This window comes from Pteropus alecto, unplaced genomic scaffold, assembly GCF_000325575.1.
Source record: "Pteropus alecto unplaced genomic scaffold, ASM32557v1 scaffold20, whole genome shotgun sequence".
Taxonomy (NCBI): domain Eukaryota; kingdom Metazoa; phylum Chordata; class Mammalia; order Chiroptera; family Pteropodidae; genus Pteropus; species Pteropus alecto.
In genome coordinates, this window is record NW_006436298.1 from 39,193,972 (window position 1) to 39,217,801 (window position 23,830).

At 34.9% G+C, this 23,830-nt stretch overlaps 1 protein-coding gene and 1 pseudogene across 1 annotated transcript in view; one reads left to right on the forward strand and one right to left on the reverse strand.

The window, feature by feature from the left end:
- Positions 1-4,709: 4,709 nt before the first annotated feature.
- LOC107195777 lies at positions 4,710-6,823 on the forward strand (annotated as a pseudogene).
- A 4,668-nt stretch (positions 6,824-11,491) lies between these two features.
- Positions 11,492-23,830, reverse strand: part of TMED7 (transmembrane p24 trafficking protein 7) — a 13,289-nt gene continuing 950 nt past the window's right edge. Inside the window, exons 2-3 of the mRNA XM_006913294.3 lie at positions 19,097-19,342; positions 11,492-15,798 (exon numbers count right to left, since the gene is read on the reverse strand). Of these exons, the coding sequence (XP_006913356.1) occupies positions 15,562-15,798; positions 19,097-19,342 (483 nt within the window). The 3' untranslated portion in view covers positions 11,492-15,561. The remainder of the gene's footprint in view (positions 15,799-19,096; positions 19,343-23,830) is intronic.

The window sequence follows — 23,830 nt, forward strand, 5'->3', positions numbered from 1 at the left end:
GGACCGCGGGGTCCCCACCCTCAGGGACGCGCTGACGCGTAACCCCGCGTAGGCCTCGCGGGACCCGCCGCCCCCCGGGGCTCCTCGACGCAGCACCGCCCCCGCGAGTCGGCTGGTACCGTGCCTGGATTCCTCCGCGCAGAAGGAAGAAGCGAGTCTTTCGGCAGGGCGGAGGGGAAATCACGCTTCGGGACTCTCACGCAACTATGGACTCTTCTTGCGCTGCAACTTCTTCTTTAATGTCCCCATAGCCCCAACTTCGAGGCCGGAGAGTGCGTGGGTGGGGGGAACGCCGCTGTGTCTGCTCCTTACAGACCTGGGTGCTGCGATGTGGCTGCAGCCGCCGCTCCCGCGTCTGGCCTGCGTGTCCCCCAGCCGAGCCCGCGGGAAAGTCCCGGCTCCCAGACAGGAGCGCCTAAGCTCAACGAGCGGAACGGCCCTTCTTACCCGAAGAGACCCTAGACCCTCCCGAGGTGCAGAGAGTCTCGGCCCTCCCTGATTGCGTGATTGTTTTTCCTTTCACTTTAGGGCTCTCTCACTGAATGTTGCTGTCGTCAACTACATCCCTGGCCAGGGATGCGCGGCGCATCACCCGCTTCCCCCAAAAGCCACCTTTCTCAGGTTATTTTTCCACAACCGAAGCACTGGAACGCCATTGAATATTGAGGGAGAACAAAAAAGCAGTCGAGTAAAAGAAACATAGAAAGTATTATAAAGCCAAGTACTTGATCCTTTCATGTCTGTCTCAAGCTCCCAATCTTACTCAAAAATAGCACCGCCACCCGCTTCTAGTTCTCGGGCAATCCCTATTCCCTGCTGAGAAGGAATCCAGTTACCTAACAATGGAGACAACGGACAGTAAAGTGGGGTTGCAGGGTCCGTACCTGGGTCTCAGAGGCTTCCCATAGGTAGAGCTGAGTTATTTTTTCCTCTTCCCTGACCCTACAACAGGATGGGTTATTGAAGGTAGGCACTAGTAGGTAGTGATCACATGGGGAAATGCCCAATTAAGCACCATGTTAACACAATTCATTACCCACTGACAGCTGGTTTCTCTTCACTCCACTTCCCAACAGTTCTATTTCAACTTTTCAGGTAAACAGTGGCCTCGTTACTAAGTCCAAATGATACTTTTGTTGCCCTCGTTTCGCCCCGGAGTCTCTCTTTGGCAATTGACAAAGTTGTCTCCTCCAAATACTCTATTTCCTTGATGTCAGCGTAGCCTTTATCTTATTAAACTTCTTAAAATTCAGCCTCTGTTCTTCCTCTGACAATCCTTCAAATAAATGCCTTTTTTTTTTCACTGAAATACTACTAATGGCAAATGTGATATATTTCCCCATTCACCATCCACGTCGCGTGCATAAATAAATGAACCTAAAGTCACTAATATCGAGGGCAAATTCACTTGACTTTTTCCATTTTGGTTCAAATTGCTTCAAATTTTGCACTGTTCTTCATAAGTAATTATATGTTGTACTAAGAAAATATTTTAAATTAGTTACGAGTTTATTAAATTTTCTACCCAAATTATTAGGTATACATTTCAAGAAAATACACCGATCACTTATGCCACAAATGTTTGGTGTCTTACGTGTGCTAGGCACTAGGGATATAGTGTGAACAAGACACACGTGGTCCCAGGCCTAATGGAGATTTTGCAGTCTAATCCAGGAGACAGACAATAGACACTTAAACAAGCAAGACAGTTTCAGATCCATTCAATGATAGTGAATGAATGAATGAAATAAAACAGAGGAAATTGGGAAGGAGTGCTAATTAAATCAGAGAAGAGATGGCTTCTCTGACATGTAAAATGTTTTTCCTGTGGCTTCATACCCCTGAAGCCCTTAGCATTAAATGCTAGTGTTTCAAAGTTCTTGAGCCTCTGTCATCTTTAGCTTACTCTACCATTTCCCTGGATATCTTACATATGACCAGCAGACTCCACATAAATCGGTAAGGGTATAAATGATTTGAACATGATTAATGGACTTGACCTGATTGACATACACAGATTATGGCATCCAATGCAATTTCAGAATACATATTTTTTTCAGGTACACATGTAACATTAACAAAATCAGACATTAACAAAATTAGACTATTTTAGGCCATAGAGCAACAAGACTTAACAAAGCAAAATAGAAACAAATCGAAAGATTGAAATAATACAGAATGTGTTCTCTGACCACTTAGGTATTAGTCTAAAAATCAAAAACAAAAAGATAACTAGAAAAACCTCTAGATATTTGGAAATCAAAAGACACATTTCAAAACCACCAATAGGTCGAAAAGTAAACCATAACAGAAATCCTAAAATATTTCGATCTGAGTGTTACTAAAAATATTTTATCCCAGAACTTGAGGGACATAGCTAAAATCTAAATTAGAGGGGAATTTCTAGTCTTAAATGTATGTATCAGAAAACAAAGCCAGAGAATCAACTATCTAAACTTCTACATCAAGACATTAGAATAAAAAAAAAAAATGAAATCCAAATAAAAAGATGAAAATATCAAAAAACAGGACCAGAAATTAAATAGAAAAAAAAAGGATCAACAAGAGCAAAAGATGATCCTTTGAAAAGACTAATAAAATAAAATACTTGTGAAACTATTCAGGAAAAAAGACACAATACTAGAAATTAAAAAGAAACTGCTACATATCATAAGACATTTAAAAGATATCGACAATTTCTTTCCAATGAACTTAGATGAAATGAGCGGGCAAAGATGTTTGTCTATGTATTTCTTGTGTTCCTATTTCTTGCTGGGAATGCCAACGCAAGACCTTGACTACTCTTTACCTGGGCCATTTCTCAGGGTAGTGAGCCACCTTGAGATATGAGGTAATATCTCCCTCTAGGACCAAGAACAAGCTTGCCTACTGCTTGCTATAAAAGGGATGGGTTCCTCAAGCTCATTGTTCCTCAGATATGACACAAACTCACTGCATGTATAGCAGCAACCTGGACCTCTTCATGTCACCGCCATGGGATTTATGAGCAAAAGGAACCAATGCAAATGTGCTGATGGTAGTGCTACTTGCTGTGTCATGAGTAACAAAGTCCTTTGTCTTTGATCCAGGTATTTTGCGTCTTCTGCCAGCATCCATGAAACAGTAACGGGCTAACTTACTAGATTGTAAGTGGGGTAAAACCAAATCCCAAACCTGATGGGATAAGTGGGGAATTCTGTCATAGTGAGGATATCTTCAAATTCTCTCCCCAAAACAAATATAAACTGGACAAAATTGTCAAAAATAATCATTTGAAGGCTCTGGAAATTGACCAAAGGGAAACAACAAATTAAGAATCATTTATTCATTTTTAAAAAAAAAAACCTTGCTAGATTTTGGGTAGTAGTGGGAGTCTGTAGCATTCTTGGTAGAAGCGACTCTCATCTCTCAATCCCAGCATATTCCCCAGCTATGGTGGTGAAACAGTGCTATTAGGATGAAGCCGACAATGAAAGCCAGGAGCTCCACTGCTGGAGGGAGCTACTTGGCTTGGAGTGGATGGCATAAAAAGTTAACTAGTGGTGCTGTCAATAAAAATCATAAACTTGGGAGGAAATAAATGGGGAAACCCATAGCTCTGTTAGCCTGAACTTGTAGTCTCATATGAGATGGCCTAGCCAGAAATTTAATGGGGAGATTCTGGAAATGAGAACCACTGAGGGTCAAGATAAGCTCTTCACATATCTCTTGCATAATTGGGAGGCTACATATCCATAGGGGAGACACAAGCCTGCCCTTGAAGGTATGTGTTTGAACCCTTCTAGTACTAATTGTGTGACCTTAGACAAGTGAACTTAACCATTCTGTGCTTGTTTCTTAATCTGTAATATTGAGGAAAAGTATTGTTTAGGAGTAAATAAACTATATAGCATGAATGTAGAACATAGTATATAGCAGGCACATAGTATTACAAAAAGTTACTTTTATTATTTCTCAAAATGTGGTATAACAACACTTGTATCAGAACCTTTGGGAGGATTTCCAAGACTCACTCCAGATCTCCTAAACAGAAATCTCAGGGTCAAGGGAAGGAACCCAAAAAAGATCAGTTTTTCACAAGTGGACTAGGTGATTCTTATATCACCAACATTTGAGAACTACCACTTTCAGGTTAGATATAATTGTTTGTTTGGGGCCTGTGTCCAGATGCTCTGAGAGTAGAAGCTATCATATTTACTTCAGTATCCCATTGCCTAGCACATAGCAGACATTTAGTCAAACATCTATTGAAAAGTAGAGTTTTATTGAATCAATATCCAACACTCCAATTCTCACCATGTAGAATAAATAACAAATTAGGATTAATTTATACCTTTATATTAATGTGAAAAAGCTAACATTAATATCCTGCAGTGCAGTGATTCTTTAAAACTTTTTGAGTTACAGACTCCTTCAAGAATGTGATAAAAACTAGATTCTTTCTCCAGAAGACTGGAAATATATGTAAAATCTTGTTAAACAATCTTATGGGTATCGCCCCAAGTTAAAAACCTCTCATGAAAACCGGTTTGTTGTCTGTCTCCTAACCAAAAGAGTAACTTCTTGCTTATTACTGAATCCTTATTTCTAGGGAAAAAAAAAAAAAAGGATAGAATATATTTGGCACTAAATGAATTATCCATTGAATGAACAAATGAGTCACTGATAAAAAGATATCATCTGGGGGTTATGCGGAACTCCATGAGTCACCCAAGGGTGATGTAGAAAGTGAAAGCACAGAAATTGAACATCTTATTCATGACCAAGATGCAACCTTGAATTTCTAGAGGTGGGTAATGAGAAAACAGGTCATTTGGACAAATGTTCCCACTGAAGATAAAACACAATAAGCATCTTCTTGAAGACTTATATAAAAGATAGAATTTACCTGGTCAAATTCAGGAAGATTAGAGTCCAGAAAGTAGTGCCAAAGCCACTTTTGCCCTTGGAGTGGATTGCCAACCTAGAGGAAGTAAGTTGTCTTTTCATCAACAAACGGAATTGGAAAGACAAGGGTTGGGTTTGGTATCCACTAAAAGTAGTGAAAACACACCTTGCTCTAGACTGTAGCCCAAAGGCTGTATCTTGAAGTAGGAACAAATTGCAGTGCAATGGGTCATCTGGAGGAGCATAAACAATCTAAAGCCTAAATTTCCAACTGCTAATGACATGAGGCACTTGGTAGAAAGAAACAATAAACCTCCTCTCTGGGCTTGGACCTAGAGGTGACATGGCTAAAAGCACCAAGAATGTCAGAATTGGTATATACAGAACCCATTATGGTACCTCCCTCAGGAAAATAGTGAAGAAAATTGAAATCAGCCAGCATGCCAAGTACACGTGCTCCTTTGGCAAACCAAGATAAGAGACAAGCTGTGGGGATATGGCGCTATGGTTCCTACTACTGTATGAAAACAGTAGTAGCAGGTGGTATCTGGACACCTACAATACTTCTGCCATCATGGTAAAGTCTGCCATTAGAAGACTGAAGGAACTAAAACATGAGTAGAAGCTCTACCATTTGAAATATTGCTAGCCTATAACAAATGGGTTAATGTATATAACGACAAAAGAAAGGCAGAAAGGAAAAGATAGAAAAGGGAAGGAAGGATGAAGGGATGAAGGTTGGGAGGAAGGAAGGAAACAAAAACCTCTAAAGGAAGATAACATTATCCCAGACCTTAAATTATTTCTGTATTTTTTCCAGGTGTTTCGAGCAAACAATCAAAGATAATTAGTTATAAGAATAACCAAGACATTAACAAGAAGCAACATGAATTACAGATAGCACAAACAGAACCATAGCAGGCTACAAATACTGGAATTATCATCCATGTAAACAAAATCCTCACTTAAAAATGCAGCAAGGAACTGGATGCCATAAAAAGTAACAGCACATAAGAAAAAAATCTAACAGAAAAATAAAACTAAAAAATATAAAAACAAATTATGAACTCAATGAATGAGTCTTATGGCAAACTAAAAACAGCTGAAAAGTGAATTCATGATTTATAAGCTATATCAGAAACTATCTAAGATAATGCAGAGAAAATACAGAACATATAGAAGAAAAATGAAGCGATACTGCAAATACACCAAGGTCTAACATGTTTACTTGGAGTCCCAGGAGAGAGCATACTAAACAGAAGCAACAGTTAAAGAGATAATAGTTGAAAATTTCCCAGAACTGACATATAAATCCACAGATCCAAGATGCCAGATAAAATCCAAGTGATAAAATACAATGAAATCCTCACTTACACACAGCATAATGAAACTGCAGAAAATCAAATACAAAGAGAAAATCTTGGAAGCAGCTGGAGGAAAAAAGATCAGTTTCAATAAAACCGACTGAGAGCTGATTTCTTCATAGCAACAAAATGGAAGGCAGAAGACAATGGGAAGATATCGTCAAGAATCACCCAAAGAGAATTCTATGCCCAGCATAAACTTCCTTCAAAAAATGAAGGCAAATCAAAGAAATTTCAAAAATAGTCTGAAACGAATTTGCCACCAGCTGACCTGCACTAAAGGAAATTTTAAATGTATTCTTCAAGCTGAAGAAAAATTATTCCAGATGGAAACTCAGAAGCACAGCAAGGAACAGAGAGCAAAGATGGTTGCAAATATATGGGTAAATCTAAATGAAAATTGACTACATAAAACAATAAAAATGACATATATTTAAAGATACAAAAATACATGACATTTGATAAAGTAAATGGTGTCCTAAAGTAACTGCCCATAAATTTCAAAGAATTTTAAGTCATAGAGAATATATTCGCTGATTGCAATGCTGTAATTATATTAGAAATCAATAATAAAAGAGAACTGAAATACTTATGTTTGGAAATTAAGAAATATAATTCAAATAATATCTACAGGTCAAATTAGAATAAAATCAGGAAGGTCTCTGAAATTGATTAATAACTAAAATAGATATCAAGACTTGTAGAATGGAGCTTGTGATAAGCAGAATTCTAAGATGGCCCCTGAAATCCCTCCCCATCCCTGTATCTGTACATTTGAGTGGGTAGAACTTGCTTCTCACCAACAGAATATGGCAAAGGTGAAAAGATTTTGGAGTTGCAATCAAGGTCCCTATTCAGTTGACTCTGAAGGGAGATTATTCTGGGTGACTCTGACCTAATCAGGGAATCCTGTCAGGACTTCCCTGACGGAGATGCAAAGCAGCAGGTTCTGTCTCCTGCTAGCCTCAAAGCAGCAGTCGTGATGTGAACTGCTTATGGAGTGAGGAAGTCTCAAGTGGCTAAGGGCCTCAGTTCTACAGCTTCAAAGAACTGAATTTTTTCAGCAACTTGATGAATTTGGAAGACTATACCAAGCTCCAGATGTCACACTTCAGGTGACAACCTGATTAGTCTTGTGACATCTTGAGCAGAGGCTCCAGCTAAAGTTTGCCCAGACTGTTGACCCATAGATATTGTGAGATAATAAAAATATGCTGTTTTAAACTGGTAAATTTGTGGTAATTTGTTACATAGCATAGAAAACTAACATAGAGCTAAAGTAAGATTTAGAAAGAAATCTATAGTTTTAAATATATGTTAGACTAGAAAGTTGAAAATCTGAGCTAAATATCCATTACAATATAGAAATACAATGAAAAATGCAACGTAGGAAAATAAATATCATAAAAAGCTGAAATAAATGAAACAGACAATAAAGTAACAAGAAAACCACCAAAATATTTGCTCTTTGAAAAAAAACAAAGTGATAAACCTCTGGTAAGACTGGGCAAGTAAATAAGAAGATACAAATAATATCTTATATAATAAATAGTATTATAAATTTGTATGCTACAAATAATAGTATCAGGAATGAAAAGAACATCATAATTACAGATCTGGCATACGTTAAAAAGAGAACAGGAAAAACACTGCTAATAAATTTGAAAATGTAGATAAAATGGACAGATTCTTGGGAATATTCAGTTTACCAATAATACACAAGAGGAGATGCTTTTATTAATAATAATAAAATTGAATTAGTATCCCGTAAAGATGCCAGGCCCCAAACACATATCACCTAAGATTTCTAATTTCCTTCTAATTTAAGGAAGAAGTAATGCACATCTTAGAGAAGCCCTTCCAGAAAATAGGGAAAGCCACTTTTGAATTCATTTTATAAGGCTATATAATTTTGATATTAAGCAAAAATCTTAAACCAAATCCAGCTATTAAAAACAAACAAATCACATCATTCCAAGTTGGTTTTACCTCAAGAAAAGAAAGATGACTTAACCATAGGAAACCAATCCATGTAACTGACCACATTAAGAGAATAAGGGTAGAAAAACAAAGTTTTTTTTTTCAATAAACATGGAAAAAGCTTTTGATAAAATTCAACAGCCTTTATAATTAAAAAAAAAAAAACTCTTAGCAAACTAAGAATAGAAGGAAAATTTATAAATTTAATAAAAATACCATAAATTGCTTACAGGCTATCTTGGAAGCATTCCCAGATAACAGGAACGAAACAAGAATGCCTATTATGCCCACTTATATTCAACATCTTACTGGATGGAGGTCCCTGCAAACGTACTTATACAAGAAAAATAAAGAAAAACTAAAGATTTGAGGAATAGAAAGACAAACAGATCTATCCTCACTTGCAGATGATACAATTGCATACACAGAAAGTCCAAAAGATTCTTCAGATAAATTAATAGAATTGGTTGCTGAAGAGAAAAATCAATTGCCAGCAACAAAAAGTAAAATTTTAAAGATAACATTTATAATAGCATAAGAATATAAACAAGATTAATTTAACAAAATATATGGCATACTTCTGTGAAGAAAATTACAAAATTTTATCAAAAGATCTAAGCCCTTAACAATGGAAAAATGTTCATTCACTGGAAAATGCACTCTTATAGAAGAAATAGTTCGCAAATTAAATACAATTCCAATCAAAATCCTAACAGTTTTATATTGTTTTTTTGAAACTTGTGCTAATTCTAAATTTTATACAAAAAAATGCAAAAGACAGATGCCAGCCAAAATCTTGAAGAACAAGGTATAAAGACCTGTTTTACCAAGTACCAAGAATTTTAAAAGCTTTAGTAATTAAGACAGTATGTTAGTGGTGTATGGACAAGCTATCTATAGAATAGAGAGCCCAGAAATAAACTCAGGTAAATATGGGCACTTAATAGATGACAGAATTGGCAGGACAAATCAATATAGATAAGTTTCCAACAAATTGAAAAAAAACCTGGTTACCTACCTTATCGCATGCAAAACTCAATTCAAGTAGAAGACAAAATTATACACAGTACAGAAGATATTCATGACCTCAGGATAGAGAATATTTCTTAAATAATACATAAAAACATATATGGAAAAGATTGATACATTTCACTAGGAGCAGAAAAATAAAGATATTTGAAATAGTTATAACCAAAGGATTAGTCTCCTGAATACATAAAGAAATCCTGTTAATGAAAAAAAAAAAAAAAAAAAATCAAACAATCCGAATTTTAAAAATGGGAAAATAAAAATGGGAAAATGGGACTTCACGAGAGGAAATTGAAATGGTAAATAAACCCATAAGAAAAAAAAAAATAACCTCATGGGAATACAAATTAAGCAACAGTGAGGTATGTTTCTTTATTATGTACATGTATCTATAAAAATAACTGAAATATATTAAAGTGGATGGTGGGATTATGGGTGGGTTTTATTCTTTGAACCATTATTTCTCAAATTCTTAAGTGCTGCCTTTGTAATACTACTAATCCAGGTTTTCAAAAGATTTAGTTTGACAGTACCAAATGTGGAAACTTCCAATGCTGCTGGTGATAATACTAATTAGTACAATTGTTTTAGAAAGGTCAGATATTACCCAGTAAACATGAAGATATATTTTATGAACAAACAATTCCACTTCTAGATGTATTCTCAAGAGAGTATACACATATACAAGAATACTCACAGTGGATTTACTCATAATAGCAAAAAAACATGGAACTACCTAAATGTCATCATAGTTAAGAGAAACATTTAACTGTGGTGTACTAACATGACTACACACTAACAGAACTACAGACATGTGCATCCACATAGATGACTTGGCAAAACAAAGTCACAGAAGAGTACATGTAATTTTCTGTTTACTAAATACAATTCAATACTCCATTAAATTTTACTTATTAAAGTTTACTTGTACCTGATTTTCTTTTCTAAAATATTTTTCAGGAATGCAGATATCAGTACTATTCAAAATGAGGTTGACAGACCATACTGAACTATTACCGGCTGACGAAGAGGTAACACAAAGGCTGATAGAAATTTGACATTGCCAAAACATTCAAGCATAGATTTTGTATTTACAGAAGTAGCAGTTTGTGATGTTTGGAAATTATTTTGAAAAGTAGTATTACGTAACTGGTAAAAATATAAAGAAAACTGAGAAAATTATTTTCATTACAAGCAGAACATCGGTTATCTCTAGTGGTGAAATTCAGGGATATGATCAGGAAAAGATAAATGGGAACCTCCTATGGTGCTGGCAATGTATTTCTTAAACTGAGCATTGGTTACCTTAGTGTGTGCTTTATAATTTTACTTCTCTTTAAATTGTGCATGTTTAATACCCTCTTCTGCATTATGACACATTTCACAAATTTTTTAAAATTTAAAAATTTATTATAGACAATAACAATTAAAAAACATACATATATCTATAACTGAAATACATCAAAATGGATAGCGGGATTGAGTGGATTTTACTCTTTGAACCATTTTTTTCTCAAATTCTTGTGTTGCCTTTTCTTCTTACAGTAATAGTAATCACTAATAATTACCAGCACTAAAAACAGATACCAGAACAGTGTTACTTCTGCTTTATCTTATTTTCAGCAAGGAATATGATCATTCCTAATAGCTTATGGATAAAATGGAGAAATGCGGACTGAAAAATAGTACATTTGATGGGTTAGGGATAATATTCCTATATTTTCCTTCAGAATTTGGAAACAACCAAGATGGAGAAGAGATGAAGTTAAAGAACATGTTTTTCCCACCTGCAGTGACAGGGACCAGCTAATAATCCATATCCATGAATCAGAGATTACTTTTCTCAATTGCTGGCCTACATAGACAACCACGGACTCCCCTCTTGCTCTCCCGTGGGCAGACATTAAACTTTTTGGGGATATATGTCTTTTGACCTATATATTTTCTTCCTCTTATAGTAACTTGTAAATGTCTTAGCTCTTTCAGGTCCATTCTGCTTTATTACTACATAACATTCGTTGCTCATGTAGCTATCCTGTCTCCTCCAACTAAGTTATGTTCCTGGAGATCAGATTATCTTATTCATTTTTGAATCTTCTAGCAGACTGTTATGTACATGACAGGTGTTCAAACACTTTCATATTTGTCACCTATTATTTAAGAACCATATGAGTAGAGGCCAAAGTAAGAACTTTAGAAACTAAAAAAAGATCAAAAGCCTAGAACTGGACCAGTGATAAAAATATAGCTACTATTTATTAAATGCTTATGTATGATAGGTACTGATCTTAAGTGTTTTATAAACATTTCATTATATTCTCATTATAGTAGATATTATCTTAGTAATAGATGAAGAAACAGAAATATACAGTTTAATAAAGTCATTTGAGTGAGGTCACACAACCATGATTTGAACTTGACCCTAAAGCACTATTGAGCTACACTGAAATCAAGAGGGCTAAGCCTTCAGATATCCATCCTTAACTAGTGCTGGTAAGGCAGTACTGCATGGTGGTTGAGAAAGAGGGCTCTGGAGTCAGACTGCCAGGGTTTACATGCAGACTCTGCTAATTACTGAGATATGGGCAGGTTTCCTAGCCTCTTGATGCCTCCATTTCCTCATCTGTAAAACAGGAATATCCTTAGTTCACAGGATTATTGCAGTGATGAAATATATCAATACAAGTAAAATATTCAGCCCGCCGCCTGGTACAGGGTAAGCATTCAATAAATGTTAATCTATATTTACTGTTATTTCTCCTTTTTTTTTGTAGAATTGTGCTCAAGAACCATGTTCCCCTATGACTACATTATAAAGAAAAAAAAAAATGAAGCAACTTTGCATTATACAACCTAAGGCTAATGTACTTAAAAACCAAGAGCTTTTAAGGGAACTGAAGGCTTAACTGCCTTTCACGTAAACTTTCAGTAAGAAATGCAAAAAGGAGGTTAAAAATGAGGCAGTTTAGTGGTGGTACAGCTTTCCTCTGCTATCTGAAAGCAGAGCTTTCCTTTCATAAGCCAAAATGGGGTAACACAAAGAATCAATTATCATTAATTTACATGGAAATTTTCTTAAGCATTCCAAGACCCCCCCCCCCAAATAAGCTACCAAATAACACATAAAACCTAAAATAGCACTAATATATAGTAAAAGCAATGCCACTCTTGCTGCTCTAGGTGGTTGCTGACTGTAATGGCTCACTGCAAAACAAATGCTGAATGCTATTTTCACTTTTCACGTTTTCTCATTAAGACGTCCTTTTCAGACTTCCTTCAGTTAGTGAAGACAGGTACATCTAATGTAGATGTTTTGCAAAAGCGAAGTGGCATAATGTGAACTTTCGAAAAGTGGGGAATACCTGTATTTCTCTTTATCTTTCTTGGCCAGCTCCTAAGATGCTTCAATGAAATAGCAAATAAATAAGCACTCTCGCTACAGAACTGTACTTCCAAGCTGCAAGCTGATACGGATCTTTAAAAGGGCTTAAATCCTAATAGAAACAAGTCAGTTTGTTGAAAGATATTTTTATTCTACAAGGATTGGTGCAAACCTACAGAACCAATATCAGTTCAGAGCAAGTTTTCTCTTCAAAAGTAAATGAAAGACCTCTTTGAATTATTTATATATTAATTTAATTCTTGAAAACAATAGTCATAGGGTCTGCTTTGTCCTAGTTAATGATCAATATTACACATTTACAAACTGAAGAAAAAATGGATAGTACAGAGATTTAAATGAAATCTTCCAAAGAATAAAATTGCTCTTCGGTCCATTGTATTTTCAAAGCTGATTATCATGAAGCCAGAATTAAAGTTATGAACCATAAACCGTTTCTTTTAATAGAAAAAAGAATGTTTAGAGTATTAGCAAAGTAATATCTTCTAATGTATCTTCACACAGTTGAAATTTTAGTATAAACTTGTATATCAAGTCCCTTTCCATTATTTATTCTACTTTAAAAATATATACATCTAATGGTGTTTAAATATGTATTCTGAGCCATCTGTTGAAACATAAACATTCAGGAAATTCAAACTGCTGTAGCAAGTTATGAAAGGATTAAAGAAAAAAAATGAGCTACAAATTATATAGAAGAGGAAGAAAAAAGTTTACTTAACACTTATGTCTGGACAGATACGTATTTTCTAAATTATATATACATACCCAGTTGAGTATAGACAGCCATCCATCAAACATTAACCAATTACATACAAACTAGACTAAGCCTGTACTATTTTCTACAATAGGAACAGCAGATATTTCGAACATTTTAGTATCAATAGTTTCATCAAAAGTTATTTGTAGTAATAGTCTAATATTATGAAGTTTTGATAGGCAAAGATGAAATAACTGCATTATCTATGCCAAACTCGGCACACTGATACCTGACTCTGCTTAATTATGGTCTAAGAATCTGAATACAATAGAGCAGACAGGTAACCAAAAAGGACATTTAATACACACCCACGCTTATGAATCACATCAACATTAGTGTTGAAAAATTTCAAATCTAAAATAGAGGGACACTTATAAAGCTGCAGGACAACTCCAAAATAAGAATCCACATAGATAAATCTGCAATCTTAAACTTCAGTTCTTAATTCTTGATATAGTTTAAGGATTAGCTATTTGGTCTTCAAAAATTTTAGAATTTAAGGGTTAAAAACATGTTTATCCCTTGCTACACTGTAGCATTTGAAACTAGCCAGCATGACAACTTGAATTCCTTTCGCTTTCATGCAGTAGAAAATATATGCATTTTAACACAGCTTAGAGTTGAGTTAACTTCTATTTCTAGTCAGTAGTGCTAAGTGACTAGAATTAGTATCCCATCAGTATTTTATGGTACCACATAAGAAAGTCTCTACAATGAGTCTTGTTCAGCACTTATCACTTCTGGGTGAAGGAGATAGGCACGGCAAAAAGCAGTTGCAAATTTTTTTTTAAAAGGGCAGAAAAGCTTTAACCACCTATACAATTTGCATCACCTCGTATTCTACTCTAGAATACCTGGAATAAAATCTTATTTCAATCAGCTTAATCTACGCAAATTATAAAATACAAACACAGTCTAAACCCTATAGTGTACAGAATATGCACTATTTAATATTCATTAAATGCAGTACAGTCAATGAAGATTATCAAATAAAAAACACATATAGCATTCTAAATTTTTAAATTATAGGACTGCTAAGCAGAGACTGTACAAATTACATGTACAAGACAAAGAGACAGAGAGACAGAAAGAAAGACAGAAAGAAAGAAGGAAGGAAGGAGGGAAGGAAGGAGGGAAAAACTAATTTTTCAGTGTATCACACCAATCAGGATAAAATGTATGGCACTTTTACGATACTAATATTACAACTGTCATTTTAAGTTGGGAATGACTCAGACATTAAAGCCACATAAGGGCAAGAACCAGCCAATAAAATGTTAAAATGAAACAGATCACCTTTTTTCTTTGTAAAAGCACTGAAAATGTAGTGTGTGCAGATAACTCACTAAAAATTTTCTCATTTGCCCCTCCACTATAAGACATTGTAGTGACTTTAATTATTCTTAATTATTTTATCATGACAATCTGATTTTTAAGGCCCATATAAACCCTATGATGTTACTGAAACACACTATTTTGTGTGGAAGAATGTCTTTAAGAAAAAAAGAACATATCTGGTTATAAATCATAGAATAAACTGCCTCCCTGCCAAAATCTGACATTTTCCAAGCTAGTGATAAATAAATTATACCATGATGTATCGATTTAAAATTATATCAATATCAACAAACATTTCTATTGTAGATTCTTCCCCCATAAAAATTAAACAGTGCAGAATAGGGCGTGGACTGCAGTTAATCACATATGCATTTCTGAAAAACAAATCCTTATTTACTATAAACAATCAAAAGGCAATTTTCTTCCTCCACAACACATGTAGACATTAAATCAAAGGTTTTTAAAGTATCCACTACCTATAAGAAAAGTACTTTTAAATGGCTAAATCAAAATACCAAAGTTTAGTGTGCAAAGAGTAGATATAAACAACAAAGAGCAGATCATTGGTGTTGAATATTTAACATGAATAGCCCAAAATAAGTTCCAAAGTTTTTATACCTTTACAAATAAAAAAAGGTGTCCTTTCCACTGTTTGGGTTTATGCATTGTACATAACCCCCTAACAAGTATATGAATAAGGTTTTGAAAATGTTGCCAATATCAAGTTCTTCAGTACCTAAAATTAATTAATTAGAAGACAGCAATATTATAGTTGCAATGGTGCATCAATTCTCAAAACGTAGTTATGATCCAACACGAGTTGTGGTGGTTCTTTTATCTGAGAAAAAGCTTTTCAGAAGAAATACCTGCCCTATGCTAACCACCAGAAGGATGAGGGCTTCTCCTACTGACCAATAGGCCACTCTTGTGTTTAGATCCTCTGCGCGGCTTCGGCCTTGAGCTTCTCTCAAACGGAAATGAGTCTGATAGTCGATGACAGACTTCAGAGCTTCGTGAATTGAAACACAGGCAGATTCCATCTAAAGAGAAATATTTCCAATGAGTAAGTTTAATACTTTCTGTACAATCCATCTAAAAAGCATACTCATCTTTTCTTTCAATTTGATCTTCATTCCTCATTTGATGAACATTCTATTAAACTGGCACTCATTCATTCACTCATTATGCCAGTGGTCCTAGCAGTACAACCTTTATACTCATTCACACTAGGACAACCGGTAAGGCTAGAGATCCCAAGAAGCAGTCGCTTTCTCCAAACTAGAAGGTCACACCCGTGGCATCTGTACATTGGCATATGGAACACTAAGCTAACAGTAGCGGAAATACTTATCAGTTAAGGTTGGTGATTATAGAATTTCAAACTCAGAGTCCTCAAAAAGGAAGGATTAGGAGGAAGAGAATAGCAGATCAGTAAATCTGACCAATAATAAGACTATAAATCGAAGTCTAAATATATACAAAAATAGACCAAATATGGCATAAAAATAGATGGAGTTAGTCAAAAGTATTTTAACTAAAAAAGAATTGGATCTGAAAATAAATGTTTTTTTCTTACATTTACCAATTTGCTAAGTAAGTCTTTTTTCCTTCATGCCAGTCAACTAAACCAATACATGTGTTCTCAATGGGATATAAATTTGTTTCACTGTGTAATCAGCTTATCAGCCTTCATCTGATGACACTTTACCTCTTTATAATTATACCATCTGACTTAGAAGGGTTAAATGTCTAATTTTTTACATACAAAGCTTAACATTTTTATACTGCTGAAAATAACGCTGGTGATGAAATACATGCTTTATTATTCTATTATACTTAGATTACATCACACGCCAAGTATTAAGAATTTTAAAAACAATGTGAGTTTGTCTTCATTTTAGTTAAAAAATTTTTAAAAAATTTAGTTAAGAGATTCAGACATTAGGAAATAATTCAAACATTTAATAAAATTATACCAAAGTATAAAAGGAATTATTATAAAAATATTCCATTAAAGGTACTTTTAAAAAGTATGAGAAATTATGAGATCTATAAATTGAATTTACCTATTAGAATTACTCAAACATTTTTGCTATTCTTGCTTTATTTAGGCCCCGGGAATGAAATTAAGGGATTACTTGCATGAACTCAATACAATTTTTGAGATGGTATTGTTTCCCTTTTTTTCTTTGTACTTTTAAAGTGGAAATGTTTATACATATTCAAAAGTATATAGACTAGTACAATGAACCTCCATGTGAATAATTATTAATATATGGCTGATCCTGTTCCAACTATTTCTTCCATCTATTTTCTTCCCCATGCCTCAATTATTTTAAAGCAAATCCCAGATGTTTTATCACTTCAGCTATACTTTTATACTCTGTATTTATTTCTGAAAGGTAATGCTTAAAAAAATATAACCCCAATAGCATTATAATGATAAAACAATTAAAAATAGTTCCTTAAAGTTACCGAACATAAAGTTAGTGTTCAAATTTCTTCACGTCTCAAAAGCAGTTTACAAATCATAATCAAAACAAGGTCAACACAATCATTTGGCTGATATGTCTTTTAAGTCTTCTTTAATCTTTAAGTTTCTCTTCCTTCTTTTTTTCCCAGCTACTTGTTAAAGAAATTGGGGCCTCTATCCTATAGCATTTCCCACTTCCTGGATTTTGCTGATTGTGCCCACGGTATTCTTCTACCCTTAGTATTTCTTATAAACTGGAAGTTGGAGCTAGAGATTTGATGGGAGTCAGGTGTAATGTTCTGAGTGGAACTACCTCATAGGCAATGTCACGTACTTCATTATCGCCTGTTATCAGAAGACACATAATGTCTACTTATCGCTCCATTTGTGAATGATGATTAGATTTGGGGGATATCAGGCTGACCTATCCATTATAAAGCTTTTCATCAGTCTTTCACCTAACAGTTTTAGCACTTAGTGGTGATCACTGCCTACTCTAGACCCATCACTTTACTCATGGTTAAAACATGGTTATTTATTAAAACTCTATCATTTATTCTACATTTACTAGATGGCAACTTTCAATTTCAAAATGCGAACAACTGCTTTACGGGAATTTCTATTGTATGAGAGACTTATCTGCTTTTTGAAAGAAAAATAAAACCGAGAAAGAATAAAAAAAGTGGTATGAATAAAGGAGGTTAAGTGGTATTAATTGCTTTACAACCATTTTAACCATTGCTTTATAACCATTTATAAATGCTTCATAACCATTATAACCATTAATTGCTTTATAACCCTTATAACTCATTTCTTAAATTAATCTACTTAGGTTTTAAGAGAAAGCTACCTCCTTATACAAATTAAAATTCATGAAGGTTAAATTATAAACAATGGCCCTAAAGAAAATCGTTTTTACAAAGCAATGTGCTGTTTCATACAGGATGCTAAAATAAAGAGAACATTTCTAGAAATGAGCATTTAAATATATATTGTTAAAGCCCAAAGTTTATGAATTAGGCTCTTACACATTCTTAAAAACATCCTCTATCATCACGTGACTAAGAGACTACCTGGAACCTGGGAACAATGAAATATCATTTTAAGGTTTTAACAAGTAGGTGTTAAATAATTCATTTGAATACCCAAATATCTTTTGGATATAATCTACGCTCAGGCTGTATTTGAACTAGAACTAAAATAGCCCTTCTCATCACCTGAGCAGTATCTGTTCACTGACTTTTTCTTTCATTTTCTCTCATTAAGCTCTTCTTCAAAATAAAACTCAATTTAGCTTCTATTTTTATTAGATGATTTACCATTAATCTTTTAACATTTTACCTTAAGTTACAACAAAAGTTATTTAACAAAAGCTTGAGTAACATAATTACCAGTATAAAGTCATCTTGTAGTATATTTATATATTAAAGCATCTTGTGGGGTGTGTGTGTATATATGTGTATATACATACAACAAGTTACATCAATATACCTAGTTACACCAATTTGCTAAATTATGGTAGTAACATTCCTCCATGAATTACAAAAAATGTTTCAGAATGCTAAAACACTGTTTAGACTTCCTAAATTTCCTTTGCTATTGATGTTTCTACCTAAGTGATCCTCCTATTTTAATGCTTCTTTATTTTCTTTATACTAAAAAGTTCATAAAATCCTTTAACGCTAGTCTTCAATGAAAAGTCTGAAGTTCTCTGCAAAATGCCTGATTCACTAAAAGAATTAAGACATCTTAAATATTGTGTAAAAGTCTCAAAATTCTGTGTTCATAGATGAATTGATGCGTATTAAATTATACTTTTTCTCCCTTTATACACACCAACATTATATTATTGAATTTGTGTTTACCTGGGTAAGAGCACTGACTCGGTTCTCACTAGGAAACAAAGGTGGGTCTTCTCCAACTTGAAAATCAAAGTATACGGTTTTATGTGTGAAAGTGGAAAATTCATTGCTGAAGCAAAATTTGTATGTCCCATTTCTAGAAGCTGTGAAGGTAAAACTATCATATTGTTTCTTCATCTCTTTGTATAACACATTACCATCAGGATCTTCTAATCGACAATCTACATCATAGTGACCTCCAGTAATCACCTATAAAGAGAAAAAAAAATGAAGAGATCATTTTGACTAACAAATTTTAGAAATTAATCAGATTTGTTAAAATGACAATAAGGTTGTAGGCTAAGGGTTTTACTGCTATGGACAATTTTGCTTTTTTTGATTTTCACCAGTGGATGGAACTTGGCAGATTTCAGTTTAACCAAAGCTTTATAAAAAATGAACAAATTTCCTCATGACAGGCGAAAGGGAACTAGCAAACTAGCCAGACAACTATTCTAATTAATGTAGGTTTCTTATATGACTTCTCCCAATAACACTACAAGAGGGAATTTTCCTTCCTCTGACAAACTGAGAAACTGAGTTAAGATAAGCAACCTACCCAACATTACTCATCTAGTAAGAGAGGCAGAACTTGAACTCCGAAGTCATACTCTTGACTCTCAAGCTCAGTGTTACATATTTCCCTTCCCCAAATTTTCTCACCTAGTTGTCTATTTGTACCATCCAAGCACACACATGAATAATATAGTGAAGTAGTAAAGAAGGTCAGTCCTTAGCATAAGAATACTTCATTATAGAACTAAACTCATTTTACTGCCAAATTACAAATAGGTTGTGCTTAAATTCTTTTATAGGTCAGTAAGATGGAATTTAATACATACTTTGTTTTGAACTACACTATCAATTGAATAGACTTGTGGGCTGTTCTAAGAGTATTATCATTTACAAACTTGTTTCTAAAAGAAACATAAACTATGAAACGACATTGTTTATACAGTAATGATTAAAGCAAAAACAAAATAAGACACGAAAACAAACACAAAAAAATCTTTTATCTGGAAAGTGTATGTTTAAGAGCAAGCATATTGAAAGGAAAGCCAGTGGTAGTTGAAATGTTTCTAAAGAGGATTTTGGAGCTATTTTCAAGGGCTTACGCTTATTAGTGACAACTTGGGCCACTTGGGTTGTACAAATGACAAGAGGAGGGAGACTTTCCTGAAGTAACTAAATAAGCATAAGAGAGAAAAGGTAAAAAGGATTAAAGAGGAGAAAGTCCCCCTTATACGAGAAAGAAGTGAGTGGAAGGAAAGAGGGAGAGGAGACAGGAGAATCTACTTGAGAAAAAAGTGATGAGGAAGAGATACTGGGTTTCATGGATCCCCAATCCCAACAAATGTGAGTAGCACCAGCCTGTATTTTCAAGCCTGAACACTCTTGGTTAGCCTATTAACAATTCTAGATCTGTAGAACACAGAGATCAAACTTTGGACTTGAAAGAAGGATCAGTTACTTATGTGACCTTCTTCCACTTAAGAGATATGATAAATAATTGAACTATGTTATAAGATCATTTTGATAATTAAATGAAAATTATGCACTTATGAAATTATAAAAATATGTAAATATTAATAGGTATTTTGACATAAAAATGTCTTATCAATTGGGCCTCTACCCTCCCCTCAAAAGTCAACAACTTTTCTTCCCCCTGTGAAAATAATGACTTCATTATTATATACCCAATTCTTTGTACTGACCATTGTACTCTGAATAATCAATTACATACATACAAACTGAACAGCACCAGAAATGATAATCATGTCACTTTTCTTCCATCAAATTGTAAAACAAGTAATCTCATTTCAGATAAAAGTCCCCCTTTACAACCTGTCTGGTAATGTAAGATAGAAACTGGGAATCACCCCAAAGAAAGAGTCTCTACTTGTCCAGTTAATCACAGAAATCTCTTGATGTTACTGCCTTTCAAAAGTTCATCCCATCTCTTCCATTCCTAATCCACAATCCACACAAAACTATTGCCACAACTTCCTAAAAGGTCTTCCTACAAACCCAATCTCTCCTCCCTCTAACCAAGAGTTTCTGAACCTAGTAAGGTAATTTTGGGCTGGGTAATTCTTCATTGTAGGGGACTGTGTTGCCCTGTGCATTCTAGCATGTTTAGCATGTTTAGCAGCATTTCTGGTCTCTATCTACTAGATGCCAGTAGCACCCCTCTCTGTACATTTTCCTAAGGAGGTGGACCTTTCGATAATCCTGTTTTGGTAATCCCCTTTTGATTTCCCAAACAGAAAAATCCAAACCTGTTAACAATGGCAAACTACTCACCTGTACCTCCTCAAGGTAGCCTGAGCACCTCTTTTATACCTTTACACCTCTTTTATTCCAAAAATACCAACTGCCAGATGTCTTTGTTTCACACCTGTACTAACAGTAGCAAGTTAAACAAGGTTTGTTTGCTAAATAATAACACTTACAAATCTAGCTTATTACAGGAAAATACAATATAAAAACATCACAGCCAAAAGTTGTCTTACATAAGAGGTTAGGAAAGGTTAGGTCTTGGCTCCTTTGTCCTCCCTCTGTGAGTGCTGTGGCCAGACACAATACTGTCTCAGTTCACCAAGTATATAAAGGAACACTTTGGAACCAGGGAGCCCCGAAGAGTCTTAGCTGGGTTTTTTATATATTCCTGGTCACATAAGCCTATTCCTGCTATGTAATCAGTCTTAATACCAAGCCTTTGAAAGGTCTCACAGAGACCAGGTGTAAATCATCAATCTCCCTGTTAACAATGCTGAAAAACTGGTAGAAACTTCTCCTAGAGTCCTGAGACTCAGTTACAAAGCAACACTATTAATGCACTGCAGTGCCAGCTCAGGCTAATTTCAGGCCTGCTAGAATTAGGTTTTACAAACATTACATACTTGCCTAGGATGTCCTTTCTCCCTCTACTATCTTGTAGAATAGCTCCTATTTATCCTTCTAGACTCAGAGCAAACATCAGCCCCATCAGGTAAACTTCTGATGATCCTTCCCCCTCAGCCAGCACTATCTATACTGAGGGGAACCAATGATTTGCCACCCCTCGAAATGTGCCTTTTGGAATATAATTTTTAAGCTGGTTATTAAGAAACAAAAGACTCAAAGAATTTGTTACCTCTCTAGATTTTTTCTTGCCTAAAGAGATTAAGATAGAAAAACCTGCTTTAGAAAAGGAACTTTAGCATAATCTTAGCATATTCACTTTAGCACATTTGAGACAGACAGAAATCTAGCAAAGCTTGTTTCCTGCCCTCTCCCCCATTATTTCCAGGTTGCCTAGAAGGAATTTGTTTGCCATGTGTTCTGCTCTTTCTCTGCTACCTATGAATTGCCTATTTTCCTTTAGAAATTTCAGACCCCTGTCCCTGCCTTCTCTTTTGTCCATCATGGCATTTAATCTTCAACTGCTCAATTCAGGTCTCATATCTATGATATCCCTGGCATGTACATCTGTAATAAACTTTGTACATTTTCTCCTGTTAATCTGCCTCTATGAATTTGATTAGCCCACCTAGAACTTAAAAGATGGGAAGAAAGTTATTTTTTTATGCCCCTACAATACCTAGTGTGTACTTAATATTTTACTACTATGTGTGTCTATGCAAGCTCCCTGAAGTTAACATCAGTCTTTCCTTTGAGAAATAGCATAAAAGTAGTTAAGAATTTAACCTAGATCTGCATACTGATTCTGCTACTTGCTGTTTTATGACACTTTATATTACAATTCCTGTTATCTTTTTTTTTGTCCCCTGGTCCTAATCCATGAAGTTAAGCAAGCCTAAGGGTCATTCTTAGCCTTTCCTCCCTCACTCACTAAAGTCAAATCATTACCAAGTTCTGTTGATTTCACTTTCTAAGTTTTCTCCAATCCTTTCACTTTTCTCCTTCCTCACTGTTAATACCCTAGTCTAAGCCTGAACCACTACAATAGCCTCCTAATCAGTCTGTATACAGAGTCTGTAATACCTTCTTTATCTGCACAAGTTAATATCCATATAGCTACCAAAAATATTTGGTTTGTTTTAGTGCACCGCTCAGAACCCTCTGATAGTTTCCCACACTATTAGGAAAAACTAAAATCCTTAACAGGGTCAGCAAAGCACTACATGATTTGACTCCTGCCGACATTCCCCTCAACACTCCAGTCTGGCTTATTTCCAAATACATAGGACCTCTCTACGGTTTTCAAATTGCCAGTCACTCTAACCACAGGGACCCTGTAAAGGCTATTCCCTCTTCTCCCTTACCAAAGTATGTACAACTCGTTCTTTATAGTTCAACTTAAAATCACTTCCTAAAGGAAGCCTTCACAGACCCCAAAGACCAGATCGTATATACACTATTTTCAGCTCTTATGGCACAATTCTGATGAATGAGCAGGTACTGATTGGGAAGGAAATCAAAAGTGATGACAGCGACCCTCTGTTTTGATCCCTCTGTATCATCAGCACCAAACACTCAACAACTGCTCAAATACGTTGCATAAATCTACCAAAAATAAAATAAAAACAGAACAAAAACTGTTCTAAGAAGCTTAAACTATGTTTTGTCAAATAAAATTTCATTCATATACATATATATATATGTGTGTGTATATATAATCCCCAGGTGAGAAGGGGCCTCTCATTTATCGCAGCAATTCTTTCTACGACACCTTTGGCAGATGGTAATTCGGCT